The sequence below is a fragment of the Scyliorhinus torazame genome, chromosome 8 (assembly GCF_047496885.1).
Source record: "Scyliorhinus torazame isolate Kashiwa2021f chromosome 8, sScyTor2.1, whole genome shotgun sequence".
In the NCBI taxonomy this organism is placed as follows: Eukaryota; Metazoa; Chordata; class Chondrichthyes; order Carcharhiniformes; family Scyliorhinidae; genus Scyliorhinus; species Scyliorhinus torazame.
In genome coordinates, this window is record NC_092714.1 from 80,401,295 (window position 1) to 80,428,940 (window position 27,646).

At 48.7% G+C, this 27,646-nt stretch overlaps 1 protein-coding gene across 1 annotated transcript in view; it reads right to left on the minus strand.

Annotated features, from left to right (window-relative positions):
* The window catches only part of otc (ornithine transcarbamylase), a 147,587-nt gene extending 123,399 nt beyond the window's left edge, over positions 1 to 24,188 (minus strand). Inside the window, exons 1-3 of the mRNA XM_072513886.1 lie at positions 23,905 to 24,188; positions 14,160 to 14,298; positions 13,531 to 13,612 (exon numbers count right to left, since the gene is read on the minus strand). Coding sequence (XP_072369987.1) covers positions 13,531 to 13,612; positions 14,160 to 14,298; positions 23,905 to 23,981 — 298 coding nt within the window. The 5' untranslated portion in view covers positions 23,982 to 24,188. The remainder of the gene's footprint in view (positions 1 to 13,530; positions 13,613 to 14,159; positions 14,299 to 23,904) is intronic.
* Between the last annotated feature and the right edge of the window lie 3,458 nt (positions 24,189 to 27,646).

Sequence of the window (27,646 nt, forward strand, 5' to 3'; positions counted from 1 at the left end):
CAGTAAGGCGTTTGATAAGGTTCCCCATGGTCGGCTCATGAAGAAAGTAAGGAGGTGTGGGATAGAGGGAAATTTGGCCAATTGGATAAGTAACTGGCTATCACATAGAAGACAGAGGGTGGTGGTGGATGGAAAATTTTCAGACTGGAGACCAGTTACCAGCGGTGTACCACAGGGATCAATACTGGGTCCTTGGCTATTTGTGATTTTTATCAATGACTTGGAGGGGGGGGCTGAAGGGTGGGTCAGTAGATTTGCTGATGACACCAAGATTGGTGGAGTAGTGGATGAGGTGGAGGGCTGTTGTAGGCTGCAAAGAGACATTGATAGGATGCAGAGCTGGGCCGAAAAATGGCAGGTGGAGTTTAACCCTGATAAGTGCGAGGTGATTCATTTTGGTAGAACAAATTTGAATGCGGATTACAGGGTCAACGGCAGGGTTCTGAGGAATGTGGAGGAACAGAGAGATCTTGGGGTTCATGTCCACAGATCTCTGAAGGTTGCCGCTCAAGTGGTTAGAGCCGTGAAGAAGGCTTACAGTGTGTTAGCGCTTATTAGCAGGGGGCTTGAGTTTAAGAGCCGCGGGGTTATGCTGCAACTATACATGACCCTGGTGAGACCACATTCGGAGTATTGTGTGCAGTTTTGGTCACCTCATTATAGGAAGGATGTGGAAGCATTGGAAAGGGTGCAAAGGAGATTTACCAGGATGCTGCCTGGTTTGCAGGATAGGTCTTATGAGGAAAGATTGAGGGAGTTAGGGCTTTTCTCTTTGGAACGGAGGAGGATGTGAGGCGACTTAATAGAGGTTTATAAGATAATGAGGGGGATGGATAGAGTGGACGTTCAGAGACTATTTCCTCGGGTGGATGCAGCTGTGACAAGGGGGCATAACTATAAGGTTCAGGGTGGGAGATATAGGAGGGATGTCCGAGGTAGGTTCTTTACTAAGAGAGTGGTTAGGGTGTGAAATGGACTGCCTGCTGTGATAGTGGAGTCGGACACTTTAGGAACTTTCAAATGGTTATTGGATAGGCACATGGAGCACACCAGAATGACAGGGAGTGGGATAGCTTGATCTTGGTTTCGGACAATGCTCGGCACAACATCGAGGGCCGAAGGGCCTGTTCTGTGCTGTACTGTTCTATGATATGGCGGGTAGGGGGGGGAGAGAGAGTGGGAGCAGGTTGTTGAGTTGGATGATCAGCCATGATCATAATGGCTCAAAGGGCCAATGTTTCTATGGTTGTCCATTGATTACTTTCTTCACATTTATCACTTCATAATAGATTCCATCATTTTCCCAATTACTAATGTAAGGCTAACACGCCGGAGCTCCCGGTATTCTCTCTCCCTTTTTAAATAGTGGGGTGACATTTGCTACATTTCAACCTTCAGGAACAATCCCAGAAAATAAAGAATTTTGGAAGATGACCAACAATGTATCCACTATCTCTATAGCAACCTCTTTCAATATACTGGGAAGCATAATATCAGTTTCCGGGGTTTTTTCAACTTACCACCCCATAATTTCTCCAATGCAACCTTATTTATACTAATTTCCTTCAACTCTGCATTCTCCCTAGCCCTTTGGATTTCTACATCTGGGAGATTATCTTCCTTCGTAAAAACAGTCACAAAATATTAATTTAGCTTCTCTATTATTTCTCTATTCCCCATTATGAACTCCCCTGACTTTGCCTGTAATGGACATGCATTTGTCTTAGTCAAACATTTCCGTTATACATACCTAAAGAAGCTTTGACCGGCCATTTTAATGTGTTTTGTTAGCTTGCATTCATATTCTGGTCTCCTTTTCTTTATCAGTTTTTTGGCCTTCCTTTGCTGTTTTCTAAAAACACCCCAAATCTTCCACGCCATAAATCTTCTACTATTTATGGCAACTTTATAACCCTTATCTTTTAATCTTATACAATCCTTAACTTCTTCAGGAGGATGCTGTTGGTGGGTCTGTGTGGGATCCTTACTGTGACAGAAGCAGTGTTTTTTTTCACAACTGGGATGAATTTACAGCATTGAAAACAGTTGGCAACAGGTTTGCAACTTCCACAGTTTCCAACCATCAAGATAATTCTGCCTTGGGGTGCTGTTATTCATTTAAACTGATCACAGGAACATCAACATTTCTAAGTGAAAGTGACTTCAGGATTACAGCATTATAAAACTTCCAAGAAATTTACAAGGTACTCAGTCAGTATTGATCTTTTTTATCTTTGGGAACTGCATTAATTTCTTCATGTGTGAGAAGCTGAGATGACGAAATTTCCCCGAGTCACTACACCCGCCTCAGGGAGGAATGGTGGTAGGATGGAGTTGGGTCCACTGACCATGAGGGCACAGCATAAGTGGCCATGGAGACAATTGAGTGCCAAGGCAGGCTGGTTAGATGTTTATCTTTTGCAAGGCTTTAGGCCCACCAGCCCTCACTGATCACCCCTCCACATACTCTCCAAGCGTACTCATGCCTCTGCCAACACCCATGACCTCATAACCCCCACACCACTACTTTCATGTCCCCTCATTATTCTGTTACAACTAAAACCCCACCAAACCCAAATGATGCTTTATGTCCTGTATGCCTACTCCATAGTCAGTCATTCAGTATCCACCATGGGCAGACCTTAGGAGCCATGTGGAGATGGAAATAAAAACTTCTAAAAACAACCAACACAGCTGTCACTTTTAGAAACAATAGTGAAACAAACTCTTATCCATGAAAGCAAAGCTTTTAAATCTCAAGTGGTTAATCCCTTGAAAAGCAAATAACCTTCTGTTCATACCCGAATCCTTTAATTGTCTCTTCAAGATATCAATCAAATTGTGAACTCAGAACCCCCTGAGATAATTGTAGCTTTTGAAACTTAGCCAAGCATAATGAGTAGCCCTTAGGGAAATGTTAACAAAGAACTGTATTGATGCTACACCAACTGGCTCGTTGATAAAAGCAATTCAGCAAAGTTTATTTGGTTAACTAATAATGGGCAGCTGCAGCCAGTATTTTGACACTATTTCTCTGTCTAGGTTGTTTCTTCTTATATTCTGTCACCCTCCAGAAGAGGTTTTACTCTGCGCTGGATAGAAGATGGATGGTCAAGTTCCACTTGTTACAGATGCCTGATCAGCCCTCAACAATGGCTAAGATACTGATCCAGATGCTTAGCTTAAGTTTTAAGACGGTGCAGAAAGAATGATTCAGTTCAGGGTGAGAAGGTAAGAAATAGGGTTTTGTTATTTTATAAAAAAACTTATTAAAACAAAAGAACATAAAATAATATTTACATTTTTACTTCACCATTCTAACACTAACAGATTGCATGCAGTTTCTTAACCTTTACAGTAGTTCCCTCAAAAACACTTTTCATGAAAATACAGCTCTCGTTCCATTTACACATACAGGCAAAGGCACCACTTGCATTGAGGAAGCAATCTTTTTTCCATTGGGGACATTTGTTGAGAACCCTTTTCCAAAGCTTTCTTGCTGTGGCATTTTTCATGACCTCTTCGATGGCTGCTGACATCCTCCCTTCTTTGCCTGTTCCAAATAAATTCTCTCTCGCTAAGCTCCGCCCAGCACATCAAACAAAGGTCCTCATCTGGAATGTCCAGACTCAAACTTATCAACTGTAATTGTGCTGCTTGCTTGCCCGCACCCATTTACACAAAAAAACCCAGAGCGATGCAACTCCTATGCAACTACCTTCCATTGATGGACAAATGGGTCATCAGATTCAGTAACAGGATAACGGATGGCATGCAGGAATGCCCGAAAGACAATGGAATTCGGTTGAATCACCTTATGCATATCCTAACTAATTTAAGTCTGAATGGGACAAGCTAACTCAGGCTGAGGGCATATCCATCGGAATCTGCTGCTAGCAGGCTTTTCTTTCAGTCTATTTAACTCCTACATTGCCTGCTACCTTTGGACCACGTTTCTGAACCCAAGCTCCTAATATCTCCCTGACATACTCCACGACTTGAGCATTTCACGTAAACCACCACTTTAGAGAAGGCATGTAATATTATATTAGATATCGGGCGGAATTTTCCAGAAATCTGGCAGTGTCGGGTTCAGACCGAATACCAATAGGTTTCCACTTCAGATTTTCTGGCACTCAGTGCACAGAAAATCTGGGGGCGTGGTTTGTGCTGTCACCCTGGCGGGGTGTGGCCAGCTCAAAGAGATCAGGGCGCCACAGCACATAAGGGGAACCCACCTCTTCCCCAATGGTGGAGGGTTACCCCCTCCCCCGTCAGAATCTCCAAGCACTACCTCCTTCATTTACCTCGTTGGCACTGCCTCCTGACAGCGGCACTCTCAAGAGTGCCAGAGAGCAATGTCCAGTCTTGTCTCTCAACTCCCAGGGCCTCCAGGCACCTCCGCACACCCCGGCCAGCATGGTCACCGATAGTGATTTGCGGCAGCGTGATGTCACCAGCGGGTGTGAGGGGAAAGACCGCAAACTGAAATCTCGCTAGCAAAAATTCTGTTTTTGGCCACTCGTGAGATTTAGTGGCCCTTACTAGATTTGTGACTGTGGCTAACGTGGTAGCTAGGTGACAGCGACCATCTTTTGGAAAGATATTAAATGTACACACCATCTGCTTTGTCAGTTGTGCATAGAAGATCCTTTGTCACTATTTGAAGCAGAGCTGGAAGGATCTGACATCCTCATCAACATTAATCATTTATCCTTCAATCAATAGCACAAATCAGATTAACTTTCATTGACATGTGTCGGTTAGTGGAACTTGTGGCAGTTTGAGTACATAGAACGAATTGTTACTATTATTTTAAAACTATTGTTTTTCAGTTCTTCCTATCAAAGAACATAATTTCACATTTTACCATATTCTACCTTCCTGCCTCAATGTAGCTTTGGGCCATAACTTCAACCCAGCAGCTGGAATTACAAGACTTTAAAGCACATTCACCCACTCTGGACAACTTTGTTGAAACCTTCCAATGGCTGGAGTTGCCTGATACCTGCAGCAAAAGAGGAAGGGCGCAGTGCAACATTCAGAGAGGCCATGCCCCCCTTTTCACTGCACTGGTTGCGGGAACGCAGGTAGGCTTAAAAGGGCCAGTAAAACGAACAGGCCAGGGAGAAGAGCCCCCAGCCCTATGTTGTTGGAACTGCACTTAACCCAACAAGGGGAGAGCATTCCGTCATGCTCCTGACTCGTGCTTTCCAGATTGCACACAGGCTTTGGGAGTCAGGAATTGGATTGCTCACCGCAGAATTCCTAACCTTTGACCTGCTCTTGTAGCCACAGTATTTATATGATTTGTCCAGTTCAGTTTCTGGTCAATGGTAACCTCCAGGATAACAGGTTGAGGCAGCCTCATGTAGGGGTACCAGTCTGGGGGCGTTGGTGACTCGCCTCTGCCGTTCCCGCCGTCGCGCTTCTCCACCAGTCCTGTAGTGGTGGCGGCCCTTCGGATCTGGGGACAGTGGAGGAGGCAAGTGGGAGCAACGGGAGCATCGGTCTGGTCCCCGATATGTGACAACCATCGGTTTGCCCCGGGGAGGTTGGACGGGGGGTTTTGGGAATGGCGGAGGGTGGGGATTGACCAGATGGGAGATTTGTTCTTGGAAGGGAGCTTCCCTAGCTTGAGGGCACTGGAGGCCAAGTTTGGGTTGACGAGGGGGAATGAATTCCGGTATATTCAGGTGCAGGACTTTTTGCGTAGGCAGGTGCCAGCTTTTCCGCTCTTGCCACGAAGGGGGATCCAAGATAGCGTAGTGTCTAGAGGATGGGTGGGGGAGGGAAGTGTGTCAGATATTTACAAGGAGCTCCTGGGGGCGGAGGAGATGCAGACCGAGGAGCTGAGGCTTAAATGGGAGGAGTTGGGAGGGGAGATTGAGGAAGGCCTGTGGGCGGACGAGCTGAGCAGGGTTAATGGGACTGCAACATGTGCCAGGCTCAGCCTGATTCAATTTAGGCTTGTCCACCGGGCCCACATGACTGTGGCCCGGATGAGCAGATTCTTCGGCGTAGAGGATAGGTTGTAAAGTGTCTGAGAGGACCGGCAGACCATGTCCACATGTTTTGGGTGTGTCCAAAACTTAGGAGATACTGGCAGAGGTTCGAGGACGTCATGTCCTCGAGGGGTCCAGCGGAGATTCACACGGATGATCCCAGGAATGGTAGGCCTAACATACGATGAACGTCTGAGGATCCTGGGATTATATTCATTGGAGTTTAGGAGGTTGAGGGGAGATCTAATAGAAACTTACAAGATAATGAATGGCTTAGATAGGGTGGATGTAGGGAAGTTGTTTCCATTAGCAGGGGAGACTAGGACCCGGGGGCACAGCCTTAGAATAAAAGGGAGTCACTTTAGAACAGAGATGAGGAGAAATTTCTTCAGCCAGAGAGTGGTGGGTCTGTGGAATTCATTGTCACAGAGGGCGGTGGAGGCCGGGACGTTGAGTGTCTTTAAGACAGAAGTTGATAAATTCTTGATTTCTCAAGGAATTAAGGGCTATGGGGAAAGAGCGGGTAAATGGAGTTGAAATCAGCCATGATTGAATGGTGGAGTGGACTCGATGGGCCAAATGGCCTTACTTCCGCTCCTATGTCTTATGGTCTTATGTCTAGAGTACTGAACACGAGAGTGGCAATGAGTCCAGAGGTGGCGATTTTTGGAGTTTCAGAGGTCCCAGAAGTCCAGGGGGAGAAAGAGGCCGACGTTTTGGCCTTTGCTTCCCTGGTAGCTCGGAGACGGATACTTCTAGCTTGGAGGGACTCAAAACCCCCAAGGTCGGACGCCTGGCTGTCAGACATGGCGAGTTTCCTGGGCTTGGCGAAAATCAAGTTCGCCTTGAGAGGGTCGTTGTTAGGGTTCGCCCGGAGGTGGCAACCATTCATTGACTTCTTTGCGGAGAATTAATCGTCAGCAGTGGGGAGGGGGTTAGGAGAATGTAGTATAGGGGGTCAATTAGGCAGATCTGGGTGGGACGGGTTACAGCAATTGCACTATGTACTTTGTTTATTGTACAATCCTTTTGTTTTCTCGTTCTGTAATTTAATGCCAATTCTGTTTACAATGCCAAAAAATATCTCATTAAAATTGTTTATTAAAAAAAAAATGGTAACCCCCAAGATGTTGATAGTGGGGGATTCAGCATTGGTAATGTCATTGAATGTAAAGGGGCGATGGTTGGATTCTCTCTTGTTAGAGATAGTCATTGTCTGGCACTTGTGTGGCACAAATGTTACTTCAGAGTTTTATAACACTTTCAGGCACACATGAGATGCAACATGGTTGAGATATATTTTTACTTCAGTAAATCCAGACAAACAGATTTAAATATATGCATCAGTTTTACTAAATGTTTTGAATGGTTTGGTCTTTTACTGTGCTGCAAGTGTTTTTTTTTTTGCTGACTTGCTAAATGATAAGAAAGTAAATGATTTAATTGTTTGTCCAGCGAGTCAGTCACCTTTGAGAAATAGAAACCTTACAACATTATTTATCTATTAGGTTGTTTTGGAGTTGCTTTTTAAAACATTAGTAATCAGTAACAAAATAGTTACATGTTAAGGACTGTCTTGATATGGTGAATAGAGTTATTTCGTTTGGGGACTGCATCCATTCGAGTTTTTAAAACTTACAACAAATAAAAAGTCCCAGAGTTAGCACAACTAAAAAATCTGCAGATTCTAAATATCTGTCGTTTTGTTGTGATGATGCAGTAACCCAAATTAGAAAAAGATTCAGATGAGCTACTTGTACAACTAAAATTAATAGCCAAGAAAAATGGCAAAATGATTGTGAGAACTTTGTGAAGAGTTAGATATGTATAATTATTGGGAGGATTCTAAAAAAACAAGGTTTGATCCAATTTTATCCATGGGCAGGATTGTTTCTTGAAGTACTCGTTTCACTTATCTGGCTCTATTACAAATAAGTTACATACATATGATTGGATCTGGTGTAAAAATTCACTCAGAGAGGCAAAGTTGCTGTGACAACATGCACTCTTCATACATGTTATCGCCTGGCGTTTTGAATCACGATGGTGGAGGCTCCAACATTCTTTCCATCATATGGCTGACCAGGAAGCACTCCCACTCTCACCCCTGCCATTGTGTTGGAAGAATTTGCAGATTGATTACTCAATCTGTTGGGTGCATTATGAAAGTACCTTCCTTGCTCATCAAGTCAGTGGTGGGACTCAAGCCTGGAGTTTCTGGCTCAGAGGCAGGGTCGTTGCCCACTGTGCCACAAGACCTCTCCATAATAATGTTTATCTGTCATAAATTTGCCCACTGACACTGAATTTGAAAAACAGTTTGCAAAGCACATGGAGGAGATGAGGAAGGAGGTGATGACGGCCTTGCAGGTGCTGGTGGAGGAGGTGATTGCCCCGATGAAGGCACCGTTGTCGAGGACGTCGGCCGAGGTGTAGGAGCAGGGTGAGAAACTGAAGGAAGTGGAGGAGGCCTTGCCGCAACACAGTAATCAGCTCACCTCAATGGGTGAGGAGCTGCAGAGGGTGGTCGAGGCCAACAGGGCTCTGCGAGTCATGGTGGAGGACCTGGAAAACAGATATAGGCAGCACAATCTGAGGATCGTGGGTCTACCCGAAGTTGTGGAGGGCCTGAGGCCGACAGAGTACTTTTCCAAGATGTTGGCGGAGCTTTTGGGAGAATGGGAAGATCCCTTCCGGTATGAACTGGATCGGGCTCAAAAGTCGTTGAGGCCTAAACTAAAGGTGAATGAGCTGCCAAGAGTGGTGTTTATTTGTTTCCATAGGTACCACATGAAGGAGAAGGTCCTGAGTTGGGCAAAGCAGAGTTGGGAGGGCAGCACGGCAGCACAGTGGTTAGCAATGTGGTTTCTCAGCGCCAGGGTCCCAGGTTCAAATCCTGGCTGGGTCACTGACTGTGCGGAGTCGGCACGTTTTCCCCGTGTCTGCGTGGGTTTCCTCCGGGTGCTCCGGTTTCCTCCCACTAGTCCCGAAAGACGTGCTGCTAGGTAATTTGGACGTTCTGAATTCTCCCTCTGTGTACCCGAACAGGCGCCGGAATGTGGTGCCTCGGGGATTTTCACAGTAACTGCATTGCAGTGTTAATGTAAGCATACTTGTGACAATAAAGATTATAAAAAATATAGGTGCAGTGGGCTGGAGCTGGTATACGTATGTCAAGGAGGAGGGCAGCCTTCGGCCAAGTGAAGATGGCACTGTATAATAGTGGTGTGCGGTTTGGCGTAGTGCGCCCAGCTAAGTTGAGGGTGACCTGCAACTCCAATGACGGTGGAAGCGTTTGTGAAGGCAGAAGGACTGGGGCAGGAATGAGAAATGGAACTGTGGACTGGTTTTGGACTGAGGGTAGGGGGGGGATGGAAGAGTATGTATAGTTCTATTTTTTATTTGAGGTTGTTATACGTGTTAAATGAGGTGAAGTTGCCTAATAGGATGAAGTAGGAGTTGGGATTTTTTTACAATGATCATTTCTGGAGCACGGGGTTTGTTTGTTTGAAGGGGATTTCTTTGTTTCCCTGGGACTGGGTGGGGGGTGCGGATTGGAGGGGAGTGGGGTCTGGGCAGGGGCCTCCACACTTGCAAGCTCCAGCTGGCTAGTGAATGGTAGTGTGGTGGGAGGAGGGGCTGCGGACATTGGAGCCTGGCCGAACAGGTTTTGATGGGCCTAGGATGTGTGAAAAATGGGGGAGGGACCGATACTGGGTGAGGTGTTTTAAAGAGGACGGCGATGGGAGGATTCTGGAAGGGGGGGGGGGGGTTTGATGGCAACAATGGGATGGGGCGCATGCTGGCAGGCCAGCTTTGGAGGGAGGCGGCGGCGAGGGAAATTATCCAGGTGCAGGACCAGGAGGGGAAAATTGGTGGTGGCCCCGGACCAGATTAAAAAGGTATTTGAGGAGTTTTATGAAAATTTGTACGGGTCGGAGCCACCGGATGAGGATCAGGGGATGCGGGAGTTCCTGGACGGATTGGAGTATCCGAAGCTGGTGGAGGAAGGCAGGGTCACATTTGAGAGGTCGGTGGGGGAACAGGAGGTAAAGGAGGCCATTGGGAGGATGCAATCAAGGAAGGTGGCAGGACCAGATGGGTTCCCAATGGAGTATTACAAGAAATTAAAGGATAAATTGGCGCCGCTGATGGTGGGGATGTTTGAGGAGACGATAGGAAAGGGGGTGCTACCACAAACATTGGGGCAGACCTCAATCTCCTTGTTGTTAAAGAAAGATGAGGACCAGGTGGAGCGTGAGTCGAACAGGCCTATAATCGCTACTGAATTTGACGCAAAGATACTGCCGAAGGTTCTGGCAGCTAGGGGGCCCTCTGAGGGTGATAGGGGAGGATCAGGCTGCTGCTATTCTCAAATATTAGGAGGGTATTAAATGTAATCATGACGTCGGCTGAAGGAAAGGAGACGAAGGTGGTGGTTGCACTGGAGCGGAAAAGGCATTTGATCAAGTAGAATGGGGGTATTTGATTGTGGTTCTTGAGAGGTTTGGGATCGGGCCGTGATTCTCGGAGTGGGTACGGCCATTATGTAAGGAATCAAACCAAGACCGAGTGCCCACACAAACAAAATGAGTTTGGGGTATTTTGCCATGCTCCGGGGGACCAGGCAGAGGTATTATGTCCCTCTGTTATTTGCAATAGTGATAGAGTCTTTGACCATCGCTTTAAGGAGCTCGGGACTGTGGAAGGGAAAAGCCCAGGGGGTGGGGGGAACATAGGGTGTCTCCGTACGCAGATGATTTATCGTTACATATATCAGAGCCGAATGTGTCTGTGGGGGATATAATGGAACTTCTCCGAAGTAGGGCAACACGGTAGCACAAGTGGATAGCACTGTGGCTTCACAGCGCCAGGGTCCCAGGTTCGATTCCCCGCTGGGACAATGTCTGTGCGGAGTCTGCACGTTCTCCCCGTGTCTGCGTGAGTTTCCTCCGGGTGCTCCGGTTTCCTCCCACAGTCCAAAGACGTGCAGGTTAAGTGGATTGGCCATGATCAATTGCCCTTAGTGACCAAAAAGGTTAGGAGGGTTATTGGGTTAAGGGGATAAGGTGGAAGTGAGGACTTAAGTGGATCAGTGCAGACTTGATGGGCCGAATGGCCTCCTTCTGCACTGTATGTTCTATGTTTTGGGTCTTTTTCAGGATATAAATTAAAGAGGGAATATTTTGTGCTGTTCTGGCCAGAAGTGGAGCGGGAGTGGGAGGGCTGCCATTTAATAATAATCTTTATCAGTGTACAAGCAGACTTACATTAACACTGCAATGAAGTTATGTGAAATTGCACAGGGCGGCAACCCACTTCACGTATTTGGGGGTGCTGGTGGTGTGTGGTGGTGGGGACGACGACTTTGTGGGTACAATTTTACTAGCTTAGTGGGAAAGGTGAAAGCGGATTTGGCAAAATGGGATAGCCTCCCTCTGTCACTGGAAGGTCAGGTACAGGCGATCAAAATGAATATGTTGCCGCGATTTCTGTTTCCACATCAGTGCCTGCCGGTCTTTTTGCCAAAGGCATTTTGCAGGAAGTGGACAAGTTAATCACATCGTTTATTTTTTGGGGGGGCGGGTAGCCGGGGTAGGAAGGTGGTCCTCCCGAATTTATTATAATACAATTGGGCGGCGAACGCTTAAAAGGTGAGGAGTTGGGTTGGAGGGAGGGAGTCCCGGTGAGTTAGAATGGAGGAGGGTCTGAGTAGAAGGTCGGCATTAGTAACAGTGCCGCTCCCAATGGCCCCGGGCAAGTACTCTGGGAGTCCAGTGGTGGTGGCAACAGATTTGGAGGCAGTTGAGATAGCACTTTAAGCTGGGGGCTGGGTCAGGGGAGGTGCCGATTAGGGGGAACCATGTGTTTGAGCCAGGGAAGCTGGATGGGAGGTTTCGAAGATCGGAGGAGAGGGGGGTCAGGGCATTAAAAGACCTGTTCCTGGGGGAGAAGTTTTGCGAGGTTGGAAGAGTTGTGAGAGAAGTATGGACTGGGGCAAGGGGAAGGGTTTAAGCTACTTGCAGCTCACGAGGGCGAGGATGAGCCAACTCCTTGAGGGAGTGGAGGATGTATGCGGGCAGTATGGGAGGAGCCCTGCAAACCACGTACATATGTTTTGGTCCTGTCCGAAGCTGGGGAAGTATTAGAGGGAGGATTTCAGGGTCATCTCGGGGGTAGTGCACATGAACTTGGAACCAGGGCCCCTAGAAGCCATTTTCGCGGTGTCGGGCCGGCCCGGGCTGCAGACGGGTGCGGGGGCAGATGTTTTAGCCTTCGCCTCACTGATTGCCCAGAGGCAGGTCCTGTTGGGATGGAGGTCAGCTCCTCCGCCCTGTGCCTCGGCTTGGCGGGGGGAACCACTTAAATTTCTGACTCTTGAGAAGGAGACGTTTGAGTTGAGGGGGCTGAAGGAACAGTTCTACAATTCATGGGAACTGTATATTAGGCATTTTTGAGAATTGGTTGCGATCGATAATTTGGGTGGGGTGGGGGGGGGTTATTGTTGTTTTTGATTACACTGTTTACTGATTGTTAATGTTTTGACTGTTAATGTTTTGACCTGGAATGTACGGATGGATGTTTTGGTCTGTAAATTGAATGGGATGCTCTTTTTGTTTGGGAGATTGTTACTGTATTTGTTTTGTTTGTTTTTTCTTTTGTTGTTTATTTGTTGAAATGATTGAAAATGAGGAGAATAAAAAGATTTTAATTGAAAATATCTAATAGTGCTTGGGAAGATATAGCATTCACCCTCAGGTGTTTTCATACTCCATCTCAAATTTTAATTTATGTTAAAACCATTAATTTTACTTAATTGTTGTACTTAGAAAATTACTCTTTACATTATTGTTGGTATCCTGAAGCTCCACCTATGTATTTCAGAAGAGCATAAGAAACTAGAGCTGGAGTAGGCCATTTGGCCCTTCAAACTACTCTACCATCCAACAAGATCATGACTGATTATCCGCCTCAACTCAATTTTTTCACATCCCTGTATCCCTTAATATCCAAATATTAATTGAACTCCTTCTTGAATGTACTCAGCTCTCCGGGTTGGAGAATTTCAAAAAATCACAATCCTGTGAGTGAAGACATTTTGCAAATTTTAGTCCTAAAAGCCTGACCTCCTATTTGGAGATAGTGCCCACATGAGCCTCCAGCCAGAGGAAACATTTCTCCAGCATCTACCCTATCAACCCCCATGTGAATTTTATACATTTCAATTAGATCAGCTCTCATTCTTCAAAATGTGAGGAAATATAGGCCTATTCTATTCTATCCCCTCACAGGACAATCCCTTCTTCCAGAAATCAATCTGGTGAAATGTTGTTGCACTCCCTATAGGCCTTCCCTTAGATAAGGAGGGTAAACTGCCCATAACCTCCAGTGTGACCGTATCAATGCCCTGCATAACTTCAGCAAGATTTCTTTCCTTTGAAATCCTAATCACTTTAATTGAAAAAAAAAATCACCTCGTGCAACAAGAGATCTACTATTACACATTTGGAGAGACATTTCTCACCTGTTTCTGTAGAAATTCTTGTTCTGGTGCTCCTTTTTTCAAATATCATGGCAATAGATTTGCCTTGAAGTAAAGGGAGTGTCTGTTTTAATCCACAAAATAGGAGAACAAAAGCAGGATAAGAATCGAAGCAAGATAAGAACAGAAACTTTACGATAGCTACAAGGTCTCCGGAAACATCAGCAAACATTTTGCCAATACATTGCATTAATAATTACTGGACTCAAAGACCAGAAGACTCTGAGAGAGGGAACGGGTGAAACCAAGAGAAGAATCCCACTCGATTTTAAAGTTCTGACCTCTGCATTAAATTACACTGGAGTGGGCAACAGGAACTGATTTCATTTGTGAAGGCAGTTTTTCCGAAGGCTCAAGGCATCATCGTAAAGTTCCTGGGCATCCTCTGATTTGTACTTAGTTTTTCTTGACCAGACCCTGAAGCTGGTCTATCGGATAATAGAATAAAACCCGATTCAGATCTGATCAATATTGGCAGAGCATGGCCTGACTGCCGTAGGATGTATGCCTGAAAGGCACCATTGAAAAGGAGGCTATACTCAAAAGGACAGAAGACTTTAGCGAATCCATATATCAAAGAAAATCAGTGATGTTATGATCCTTCCTGTTACCTCGCCTTTCTCTTTTATTCTTATTTTCAGATCAGCTGCCGTCCACAATAGTTGCTTGATTTCTTCACCATTAAAATCCTTCAAAGTTAACAGGTGACGCCCTTTTAGAGCAGCAGCACCGAGCATAACTTGGCCACATCTGCAATCAGAACCCAACAAACTGTTAAATTCAGAGTTATATATTTTTTTAAAGTATTTTTATTCAGGCATTTGTAATTTTAACAAGATATCAGAAGAGCAAGATGAACAACCCCCCCCCCCCCCCTCCCCATGCTGACAGCTTAATTTTTCCCAAACAAGTCAATAAATGGCAAACGAATGGACATGATTCGCAGGCCACCTCTGCACACCGCCCACACCTATCCCCCACCCCTTTGAAGAAGCTGCTGATCCAGGCCACAGTCATGTGCGCCCTGTGGACCACCTTAAATTGTATCAGGCTAAGCCTTTTTTTTCTTTCTTTTTTGTTCCCCTCCCACCGCCCGCCCCATATCAGGCTAAGCCTGGCACATGACGAGGATGCATTGACTCACCTTTTTAAAAAAAAATAATTTTAATTAAAGTTTTCACAAAATAGCAACAACAAAATGTAAAAGGAACCCAATAGAATTAAATACAAAAACAAAAACAACACCGTGGCCCCCCTCCCCCTATACATAAATAATAAATTAACACCCCGAATTAACACATAGCAAACATATACACCCCCTCAGATCCCCCAGTATAGACAATCAAAAATAAAATAGAACCCCCCCCCCCCAGGTTGCTGCTGCTGCTGACCATTGTCTAACGTTCTGCCAGGAAGTCCAAGAACGGTTGCCACCGCCTGAAAAACCCTTGCACCGATCCCCTTAAGGCAAATTTCACCCTCTCCAACTTAATAAACCTCGCCATATCGTTGATCCAGGATTCCTCGCTTGGGGGTCTCGCATCCTTCCACTGGAGAAGAATCCTCCGCCGGGCTACCAGGGACGCAAAGGCCAGAATACCGGCCTCTTTCGCCTCCTGCACTCCCGGCTCCCCTGCATCCCAAATACTGCGAGCCCCCAGCCCGGTCTGACCCTCGATCCTACCACCCTCGACACCATCCTCGCTACGCCATTCCAAAATTCCTCCAGCGCTGGGCATGCCCAGAACATATGGGTGTGATTTGCTGGGCTCCCCGAGCACCTAACACGCCTGTCCTCACCCCCCCAAAAAACCGGCTCATCCTTGTCCCGATCATGTGTGCCCTGTGCAGCACCTTAAACTGTATGAGGCTGAGCCTCGTGCACGATGAGGAAGAGTTCACCCTCCCTAGGGCATCTGCCCACGTCCCTTCCTCAATCTCCTCTCCCAGCTCCTTCTCCCACTTACCTTTCACCTCCACCACCGAGGCCTCCTCCTCCTCCTGCATCACCTGGTAAGTTTCCGAGATCTTCCCCTCTCCAACCCCCCCCCCCCCCCCGAGAGCACCCTGTCCTGTACCATGCGTGGCAGCAGCAGAGGGAATTCCACCACTTGCCGCCTGGCAAACGCCCTTACCTGTAAGTACCTAAAGATGTTCCCCGGGGGGAGCCCGTACTTCTCCTCCAGCTCACCCTGGCCCGCGAACTTCCTATCCACAAACAGGTCCCCCAATCTTCTTATCCCTGCCCTGTGCCACCCCGAAAGCCCTCCATCTATTCTCCCTGGGACAAACCGGTGGTTTCCCCGTATTGGGGTCCACACCGAGGCCCCCACTTCCCCGCTGTGCCGCCTCCATTGCCCCCAGATTTTGAGGGTAGCCGCCACCACCGGGCTCGTGGTATATCTCATTGGAGGGAGCGGCAGCGGCGCCATTGCCAGCGCCTCCAGACTCATACCCTCACAAGACGCCATCTCCAGCCTCTTCCATGCAGCCCCCTCCCCCTCCATCACCCACTTGCGCACCATCGCCGCATTGGCGGCCCAGTAGTACCCACAGAGGTTGGGCAGCGCCAGCTTCCCCCTATATCTACTCCGCTCCAGGAACACCCTTCTCACCCTCGGAGTCCCTCGCGCCCACACAAACCCCATTATGCTCCCGTTGACCCGCCTAAAGAAGGCCTTCGGGATAAAAATTGGGAGGCACTGGAACAGGAACAAAAACCTTGGGAGCACCGTCATCTTAACTGACTGCACCCTACCCGCCAGGGACAGCGGCAACGCGTCCCACCTCTTAAACTCCTCCTCCATTTGCTCCACCAGCCTCGTGAAATTAAGTCTATGCAGGGTCCCCCAGCTCCTGGCCACCTGGACCCCCAAATACCTGAAGTTCCTCTCCGCCCTTTTTAGTGGGATCTCGCCAATCCCCCTCTCCTGGTCCCCTGGGTGAACCACGAACAACTCGCTCTTCCCCATGTTGAGCCTGTACCTTCAGAAATCCCCGAACTCCCTGAGGATCCTCATTACCTTCGGCATTTTTCCCACCGGGTCTGCCACATATAGCAGCAAGTCGTCCGCACAGAGCGACACCCTATGCTCCTCCCCACCCTGCACCAACACCCTCCAGTTCCTCGACTCCCTCAGTACCATAGCCAGGGGTTCAATCGTCAGGGCAAAGAGCAGGGGGGAGAGGGGACACCCCTGCCTCGTCCCTCGATGCAACCGAAAGTACTCAGACCTCCTCTTGTTCGTGGCCACACTCGCCATCAGGACCTCATACAACAGCCTGACCCACCTGACAAACCCCTCCCCAAACCCAAACCTCTTCAGCACCTCCCACAAGTACCCCCACTCTACCCTATCGAAGGCCTTCTCAGTGTCCATCGCCACCACTATCTCCGTCTCCCCGTCCCTCGCCGGCATCATAATAATGTTCAGGAGCCTCCGCACATTCGCATTCAACTGCCCCCCCTTCACGAACCCTGTCTGGTCTTCGTAGATAACCTGCGGCACCCAATCCTCAATTCTCGTGGCTAAGACCTTCGCCAGCACCTTGGCATCTACATTTAACAACAAAATCGGCCTGTAAGACCCACACTGCGGGGGACCCTTGTCCCGCTTCAGGATCAAGGAGATCAGTGCCCGGGACATCGTCGGGGGCAAAGCCCCCCCTCCCTTGCCTCATTGAAGGTCTTAACCAGCAACGGGCCCAACAAGTCCACATATTTTTTGTAGAATTCGACCGGGAAACCGTCCGGCCCCGGTGCCTTCCCCGCCTGCATTCTCCCTATCCCTTTGGCCAGCTCCTCCAGCCCAATCGGGGCCCCTAATCCCGCCACCAATCCCTCCTCCACCTTCGGGAACCTCAATTGGTCCAGAAAGCGGCCCATCCCTCCCTCCTCTAGTGGGGGCTCGACCGATACAGTTCCTCATAAAAGTCCCTGAAGTCCCCATTGATGCCAACCCCACTCCGCACCACACTCCCTCCCCTATCCTTAACTCCCCCGATCTCCCTAGCTGCGTCCCGCTTCCGAAGCTGATGCGCCAGCATCCGACTTGCCTTTTGCCCATATTCATAAACTGCCCCCTGAGCCTTCCTCCACTGCGCCTCTGTCTTCCTGGTGGTCAACAAGTCGAATTCGGCCTGGAGGCTACACCTCTCCCTCAACAGTCCCTCCTCCGCCACCTCCGCAAACCTCCTGTCTACCCTCACCATCACCCCCACCAGCCTCTCCCTCTGCTCTCTCCTCTCCTTGTGGGCCCGAATGGAGATCAGCTCTCCCCTAACCACCGCCTTCAGCGCCTCCCAGACCATCCCCACTCGGACCTCCACGTTATCATTGACCTCCAGGTATCTCTCTGTGCTTCCTCGGACCCGCTCACTCACCTCCTCGTCCGCCAACAGCCCCATCTCCAAGCGCCACAACGGGCGCAGGTCCCTCTCCTCCCCCAGCTCTAGGTCTACCCAATGCGGGGCGTGATCAGAAATGGCTATCGCTGAGTACTCGGTATCCTCTACTCTCGCTATCAGCGCCCTGCTCATAACAAAAAAGACGATCCGGGAATAGGCCTTATGACTGTGCGGGAAGAATGAAAATTCCCTAGCTCCCGGCCTTGCAAATCTCCAAGGGTCCACCCCTCCCATCTGGTCCATAAACCCCCTAAGCACTTTAGCCGCCGCCGGCCTCCTACCCGTCCTAGACCTGGAGCGGTCCAGTGCCAGATCCAACACCGTATTAAAGTCCCCCCCCCCATTATGAGGCCCCCCACTTCCAAGTCTGGGATCCAACCCAACATGCGCCCCATAAAACCCGCATCGTCCCAGTTTGGGGCGTACACGTTGACCAGCACCACCCTCTCCCCTTGCAGCTTACCACTTACCATTACGTACCTGCCACCATTGTCTGTCACAATGCTCGACGCCTCGAACGACACCCTCTTTCCCACCAAGATCGCCACACCCCGATTTTTGGCATCCAGCCCCGAAAGAAACACCTGGTCTACCCACCCCTTCCTCAATCTTACCTGTGTCTGCCACTTCAGGTGTTTCTCCTGAAGCATAACCACATCCGCCTTCAGCCCCTTCAGGTGCGCGAACACCCGGGCCCGCTTAACTGGCCGGTTCAGTCCCCTTACATTCCAGGTTATCAGGGGGCTACCCGCCCCCCCTCCCCCGCCGACTAGCCATAATCCCTTCTCAGCCAGCCACGCACCCGCACCCTACGCCCGGCCCGTTCCCTACAGCGGCAGAACCCCGTCCCAACCCCCTCTACGCGCTCCAGCTCCCCCTTGACCATACCAGCAGCAACCCGGTTCCCTCCCCCCCACCCCCCACCCACCCCCAGCTAGGACCCCTCCTAGCTGCTTTGCTCCCCCTATTACACTCCCGCAAGTCAGCTGACTCCTGCTGACCCCGGCCACTCCCGCCTCTCCTTTGACTCCTCCCATTGTGGGACTGCCCCTCCCCCTCCATTACCCACCAGCAGGCTCTCCGCCTCCCCCTTCCATTCCAAGAGCGGGAAAAAACCCGCACTTCCCCGCCCCCTCCAGCCTTCAGCGCGGGAAAAAGCCCGCGCTTTCCACCTGCCCGGCCCAGCCTCCTCTGGCGCAGCTCCTTTTACAGGCCCAGTCCCTTCATCCCCGACCCAGGCCTCGCCCTCCCCCGCGGGGCCCCATCCCCCCTGCCGGCCATCCACCCTCTACTCCGTTTACTTGCCCCCTTCCAAGAGCCCACCCGACAGACCCAACCAAAACAGTGCCCAACCCCCCTAACCACCCACACCGAATCAAAAAGGAACAAGAACAAAGAACCCCCCCTCACAATGTAACACAACAATCCCCGATCATCACCACGCCCGACCCCCCATCCCGACCCTCAGTTTGTGTCCAGCTTCTCGGCCTGAACAAAGGCCCATGCCTCCTCCGGGGACTCAAAATAATGGTGCCGGTTCTTGTAGATGACCCACAGTCGCGCTGGCTGCAGCATGCCAAACTTCACCCCCTTCCTGTGCAGCACCGCCTTCGCCCGGTTGTACCCGGACCTCTTCTTCGCCACCTCCGCGCTCCAGTCCTGATATATTCGAACCTCCGCGTTCTCCCACCTGCTGCTCCTCTTTCTTGGCCCACCTGAGTACGCATTCCCGATCGGCGAACCGATGAAACCGCACCAGCACCGCCCGCGGCGGCTCGTTAGGCTTAGGCCTCCTTGCCAGCACTCTATGGGCCCCTTCCAGCTCCAGGGGCCCCTGAAAGGTCCCTGCTCCCATCAGCGGGTTTAACATGGTGACCACATAGGCCCCCACGTCCGATCTCTCCAGCCCCTCCGGGAGGCCCAGGATCCGCAGATTCTTCCGCCTCGACCGATTCTCCATCTCCTCGAACCGTTCCTGCCATTTCTTGTGCAGCGCCTCGTGCGCCTCCACCTTTACCGCTCGGCCCAAGATGTCATCCTTGTTATCTGAGATCTTTTGTCGGGCCTCGCGGATCGCCACCCCCTGGGCCGTCTGGGTCTCCAGCAGCTTATCAATAGAAGCCTTCATCGGCTTCAGCAGGTCCGCTTTGAGCTCCCTGAAGCAGCGCTGGATAACCTCCTGCTGCTCCTGCGCCCACTGCATTCACGCTGCCTGGTCCCCGTCCGCCGCCATCTTGCTCTTCTTCCCTTGCATTGTATTTGGGTTCACCACCACTTTTTTAGTCGCCCCGCTCCTGGTCCAAGCCATACGCTGTCAAGGGAATGTTGCAGTCTTCTTCCCACACCAGGAAATGTCGAAAACATTCCATTGGGGGCCCTGAAAAGAGCCCAAAAGTCCTTTCCAAGTGGGAGCTGCCGAACGTGCGACTTAGCTCTGCATAGCCGCAACTGGAAATCATGCATTGACTCACCTAACTCCAGCTCCCCATCCAGCTCTTCCTCCCACTTTCGCTTCACCTCCCCTATCGGGGCTCCCTCCAACTCCATAAGCTCCTTATAAATCTCCGATACTTTCCCCTCCTCCACTCCCGTTTTTGACACTACCTTATCCTGTAGCCCCTGGGGCGGCATGTGTGGGAAAGTCAAAACCTGCCTCTGCACAAAGTCCCTCACCTGTAGGTAACGGAACCCATTCCCACTGGGCAGCTCAAACCCCTCCAATTCCTCCAAACACAGAAAGCCCCCCATCGAGAAACAAATCCCCAAACCGCTCGGTCCCCACCCGCTGCCACCCCCCGAACCCCCATCCAGCCCCCCTGGAGCAGACTGGTGGTTGCCGGATATCGGTGCCCACACCGACACCCCCTCCAGCCCCATGTGCTGTTGCAACTGTCCCCACACCCTCAGGGCCGCCACTACTGCCGGGCTGGTGGATGTACCCTGCTGGTGAGAACGGCGGAGGCGCCATGAACATTGGCCCCAAACTCATGTCCCTACATGAGGCCGCCTCCACCTGCTCCCATACCGACTCCTCCCCCACTTCCTGACCATCGCTATGTTTGCCTTCCAATAACAATTTATAAAGTTCAGAAGGGCCAGCACCCCCCTCAACCTCGCTCCAGCAGCACCTTCTTTACCCGTGGGGTTTTACCCGTCCACGCGAACCCAGAAATCACTGCATTCACCCTCTTGAAGAAACCTTGGGAATAAAAATAGGCAGGCTCTCAAATATAAACAAAAGCCTCAGGAGTACCACACCGTCTGCACCCTCCCTGCCAATGACAACGGGAGCGCATCCCAGCTTCTAAAGTCTCCCTTCATCTGCTCCACCAACCGAATCAGATTCAGCTTGTGCAGCTGCTCCCGCCCCTGTGCCACCTGGATGCCCAAATGCCAAAAGCTCCCCCCACCACCTTGAATGGCATCTCCCTCAATCTCTTCTCTTGCCACCTCACCTGGATCGGAAAGACCTCGCTTTTTCCCCCATGTTCAATCTATACCCCGAAAACCAGCCAAATTCCTCTAGGATCCCCATAATCACTCCAACCCCCCCCCCCCGAACAGGTCCAAAATGTACAAAAGCAGGTCGTCCGCATATAGCAAGACCCTGTGCTCCACCCCCCATCGTCTTATCCCCTGCCAGTTCTTTGATGCTCTCAGCGCCATCGCCAACGGCTCTATAGCCAAGGCAAAAAGTAGTGGACAGCAATGGAGAGTGGACACCCCTGCCTCGTCCCTCAGTGCTGCCGTCTTTTAAAAGAGATGAAATGAGGCTGTGTGCAGTCATCCAGCCAGAACCAGCAGCAGTGAGCAGGTCATGCACCCTGCACGTACACTTGACTTCAAGCGCCCTCTATGAATGTGCTTTTGGCACCAAATCACAGAGGAGGGCTTCTTCCACTTTCTAGCTGCTGGCAAGCAAGGCAAGAGGACTGTGAAGATGACTCATTCTTTTACAAGTAAGAGAGGCCAGAGACACAAATAAGCAGTGAACCTACTGGGCAGGATCTCACAACTGCATCTGCTTGAGAGAGCTGCGCAGGAGAGTCCAGGGCAGGACTGAGCAATACTAGTGTTAGCTCAGTTCAGAACTCCAGGGCCTCTGGTTAACAGCCTACAAAGAAGAAACTTAACTCAGGAACAAAACAGTATTGAGATGATGTCTTGCATAATGGTTTTGTCAGTTGTGCCAGTGCAAATAAGGATGCAAAACCCATGTGTGTTCTATGCAGGGAGGTACTAACAATGAGAGGAGAAGTTTCAGATTTTGAAAGAGAAGTAGTGGATGAAAAATTCCATTTGCGTTTGAGAGCCCAGCATCAGTTATTAACTACAGCTGACTCTAAAAGAAAGACGACATTGCTGTATCTGACCTGTGATACGCACATTAAAAACATGACAGAAGGGTGACACGGTGGCGCAGTGGTTAGCACTGCTGCTTAACGGTACCGAGGTCCCAGGTTTGATCACGGCCCTGGACCACTGTCCGTGACGCGTTTGCACATTCGCGTGGGGCTCATCCCCATAACCCAGAAGATGATCAAGGTATGGTGGATTGGATTTTTAAGTCTACCAACAAAACAGAAGAAAGGAAAACAAACTGAGGGACAAAGCAAAAAAGGGCCGGTCCTGTTAGGGGCACGAACCCAAACACAACAAAGATCAACGGAAACTTTAAAAACATCAAATAAGAGTGCAGTTAAAGGGGTCAATAAAGCACCTCAACCCCTGCGGTGCACTGGGCACGGAAGGCACGGTGGATTGGCCACGCTAAATTGCCCCTTAATTGGAAAAAAGAATTGGATACTCTAAATTTAAAACAAAACATGCCAAAGGCCCATTTCGCTGTCAGCAATCTGGAGTACATATGCCAGGAAAATCCAGTGCTGAGTAAATCAAGCATGTTGGCCCTTCACAACAACCTACAAGTGCGAGGTTGGGTTTTCGGTTTTCTCAAAGATGAAAATGGCACAAAGGAACTGGCTGAAGTCTGTACCTGATGTGCGTATTACCCTCTCCTCCTGTGAACCAGATTGCAATGAGATCGAGAGGACAAACTCTTTCGCATTAAAGGTAAGCAAATGTGGTGTGTGTTGCAAAGGTTGGCCGGCCTGGGTCACGATGGTCGGCTGGCATTTGTCCCAAAGGTTGGCACAGATCCCAGGTAAAAAAAACATTTGGAAAACCCTGGTCTACTCCAACAGCAGGTAACGCGATTGTAAATAACTTAAAATAAACTATACTTAACTATTGAACTGTTTCATTGGTGAACAGTGGTCAGTTTCTTAAATTTTAAAATGTTAAAAAATTTCTAAAACAGACAGACATACGGGTTCTTTTACATCTAAAAGAAGCTTGATTTTAAGAGCTTCGCTGAATGGTTGCAATTGGCCGATAAAGTGTTACAATGAGAATAAAGTGTTACAATGATAACTTGTGATTGCTGTCCCTGGGAGAATGCACAGAACATTACTGCAAGCAATTCCAAACTCTTGTGCTTTGAGGCACATAAGATTTCTCAGGACTCGTAACCAGACTATGGTCCTTTAATAAACTTTCGCTGACAATCTAATTGTATCTTAGGTTCAGTTTTAAAGTTTTGTCGCTCTTAATGAAACGAGGACAGAGATTTGTAATTGGATACTGCCTGTGGTGTCCACCTTTTAAAAATCCCCATGACAGCAGCATTGCTGACTTCTCGCACATTCTGCAGCCTGCACAAACTCTGAATCAATGCCACGCAGATTTCGTTACAATCATCGCGATATAAAAAGTTCAAATCTAAATCAAAGCTGAAGAAGATGACATTATTAAGTGGGCACTGTACGGACATAAGACCCACCTAACTTGGAGTAATAAGAGAACAAGGAGCGAGTTCAGACATGACCTCCACCCCCACACTCCTAATATGTTGCAGGGTGAATTCTCCCTGGATTAAAGTAAACTCACCGGAATGAACGCACGGAGCACTTGTTGCTCAATGACACCGAGCGCCCCAGAAGGTTTCTTAATGTAAAGCTGATCATTCTTGGACTTGGATCGCGTACTGGAACTGCTCCCAGTAATGTTCCAGCTCCAACTCGCACCTGGCGTTAAATGTTGAAGCAATCTTCTCCCCCTCCCCACTCCAAGCTTGTGTTTTACTCCAACTGATCCAGGAGCTGATGCAATAAAAACGCCAGCCAGACGTCGGTGACGTACCATGTAGCTCCGGCAAACAGCTGCAAAAGAGGCTAAAGTTACCTGGGCTGAGTGCAAACACTGTGAGGCGCCCTGGAATGTCTTCGCACATTTAAGACACTGCAGACATGCATATTGTAAGAGGTGATTGGATATATCATAGTCATGTGCTTTCTGCATAATATTCGAACAAAAGCAGTAAATGCTGGAAACACTCATTAGATCAATTCAAGCCTCATTTGTTGAAGGATGATCTATCTGCAAGGTTTTCTTGTCTCTCCTCTCCACAGATGCTGACCGGTCTGTTGTGTTTCCAGCTTCTGCAGCATTTTGCTTTTTGTTCAAAGTACTGTTGAGAGTTGTAATAATTCGAGGTGTGGAGTGAAAGGCCAAACTGCTTTATTTTAAACTGAAAGTAATGCTGCTATTGCAGCACACAAAACAAACGTCCAGTCCAGGACTATCTTAACTCCTGGTCTGGGAGTTATTGTCCTATGAGAAACTGTTGAGGACTCTGGGTCTGTACTCTTTGGAGTTTAGAAGGATGAGGAAAACTTATTGAAACTTACAGGATACTGCGAGGCCTGGATAGAGTGGAAATGGAGAGGATGTTTCCACTTGTCGGAAAAACTAGAACCAGAGGACACCATCTCAGGCTGAAGGGACGATCCTTTAAAACTGAGAAGAGGAATTTCTTCAGCCAGAGGGTGGTGAATCTGTGGAACTCTTTACCGCAGAAGGCTGTGGAGGCCAAATCATTGAGTGTCTTTAAGATAGAGATAGATAGGCTCTTGATTAATAAGGGGATCAGGGGTTATGGGGAGAAGGCAGGAGAATGGGGATGAGAAAATATCAGCCATGATTGAATGGCGGAGCAGACTCAATGGGCCGAGTGGCCTAATTCTGCTCCTATGTCTTATGGTCTTACATTTAAATGTCTCGCTAATGAGCCCCAGCTGGGCCCACCTCTGCCAGCTCATCACAGGAACTCATATTCTGCAAAGCTTGCGGGGAGATCAATCAGCGATCCCCTGTGTCCTCGTGAGGGTTACCACAAGAGTATATTTTGGTTTGAATCATTTTGCTGTGTGCATAGAGAATTCTTTCAAGTTATAGTTCTGTGTTTATTCGTAATGGACTTACATTTAACTCTGCACCAAAATCTTAATATCTTGATGCAATATTTAGATAGTCCAACGAGGGAAAGGGCAGTACTGGACCTGCTATTGGGGAATACGCCTGGACAGGTGGTTGAGGTTTCAGCAGGGGAACATTTTGGGAGCGGTGACCACAATTCCATAAGTTTTAGGGTACTTTTGGACAGGGATGAGGGTAACCCTCATGCAAGGTGCTAAACTGGGGAAAGGCAAATTACGATAACATAATTAATAATAATCACTTATTGTCACAATTCGGCTTCAATGAAGTTACTGTGAAAAGCCCCTAGTCGCCACATTCCGGCGACTGTTCAGGGAGGCCGGTGCAGGAATTGAACCCACATTGCTGGCATTGTTCTGCATTACAAGCCAGCTATTTAGCCAACTGTGCTACTAGACAGGAATTGAAGAATTTGGATTGGGTGTGGCTGTTGGAGGGTAAATCAACATCGGGCATGTGGGAGTCTTTCAAGCGACAGTTGATTAGGATTCAGGAAAGTCACGTTCCTGAGAGAACAAAGGATAAGTATGGGAAGTTTAGGGAGCCTTGGATTACGAGGGATATTGTGAACCTTGTCAAAAAGAAAAAGGAGGCTTTTGTACGGTCTAGAAGGGTGGGGGCTGTCAAAACCCTTGAGTATAAAGAAATTAGGAACGTACTTAAGCAGGAAATTAGGAGGGCTAGGAGGGGCCATGAAAAGTCCTTGGCACGTAGGATTAGGGTAAATCACAAAGTTTTTTATTCTTATGTAAAAGGCAAGAGAGTGACCAGGAAAAGGTTTGGACCACAGAAGGAGAGTGAGGGGAATTTATGTGTTGATTCAGAGGAAATGGGCGAAGTACTAAATGAGTACTTTGCATCAGTGTTCACCAATGAAAAGGACTTTGTGGAAGATGATTCTTGGCTCGGGTGTGTGGACAGCCTGGGTCAAGTTGACATTGAAAAGGAGGAGGTACTGGGTCTTTTCAAAGACATTAAGGTAGGTACGTCTCCTGGGCCAGATGGGATTTATCCCAGAATCTGAGGGATGCAAAGGAAGAAATTGCTGCGGTCTTAACTGACATCTTTTTATCCTCATTGGCTACAGGTGAGATCCCAGAGGACTGGAGAATAACTAATGTGGTACCGCTGTTTAAGAAAGGTAGCAGGGATAATCCTGGAAACTATAGGCTGGTGAGCCTCACGTCGGTAGTAGGTAAATTATTGGGGAGAATTCTCAGGGACAGGATTTATACCTCTTTCGAAACAAATGGACTCATAAGCAATAGACAGCATGGTTTTGTGAAGGGGAGGTCGTGCCTCACTAACTTGATTGAGTTTTTTAAGGAAGTGACAAAGATGATTGATGAGGAGAGGGTGGTGGATATTGTTTACATGGACTTCAGTAAAGCCTTTGACAAGGTGTCTCATGGCAAACTGGTACAAAAGGTGAAGTCACATGAAATCAGAGGTGAGGTGATAAGTTAGATACAGAACTGACTCAGTAACAGAAGGCAAAGGGTAGTAGTAGAAGGATGTTTCTCTGAATGGTAGGTTGTGACTAGTGGTGTTGCACAGGGATCTGTGCTGGGGTATCTGTTGTTTGTAGTATACATAAACGATTTGGAGGAAAATGTAGCTGGTCTGATTGGTAAGTTCGCGGATGACATAAAGCTTAGTGGAGTGGCAGGTAGTGTTGAGGATTGTCAGAGGATAGAGCAGGACATAGATAGGTTGAAGACTTGGGCAGAGAAATGGCAAATGGAGTTTAATCTGGACAAATGTGAGGTCATGCATTTTGGTAGGTTTAACATAGAGCGGAAATACACCATAAATGGCAAAACTCTTAGGATTTTGGAAAGTTAGAGAGATCTGGGCGTGCAGGTCCACAGATGTTTGAAAGTGGCAACACAAGTGGACAAGGTAGTCAAGAAAGCTACGGAATGCTTGCCTTGATTGGATGGGGCATCGAGTATAAAAACTGGCAGGTCATGCTGGAGTTGTATAGAACCTGGGTAAGGCCGCACTTGGAATACTGCGCACAATTTTGGTCGCCAAACAACCAGAAGGATGTGGAAGCTTTGGAGAGGGTGCAGAGGAGATTTACCAGGATGTCGCCTTGTCTGGAGGGTGTTAACTTTGCGGAGAAGCTGAATAGACTCGGACTGTTTTCATTAGAACGATGGACGTTGAGGGGTGACCTGATAGAGGTCTATAAGATTGTGAGGGGCATGTATAGAATGGATGGGCAGGCACTCTTTCCCAGGGTGTTGGAGTCAGTCACGAGGTTTAGGTTTAAGGTCCATGGGACAAAGTTTAGAGGAGACGTGTGAGGCAGGTTTTTTACACCGAGGGTAGTGAGTGCCTGGAACGT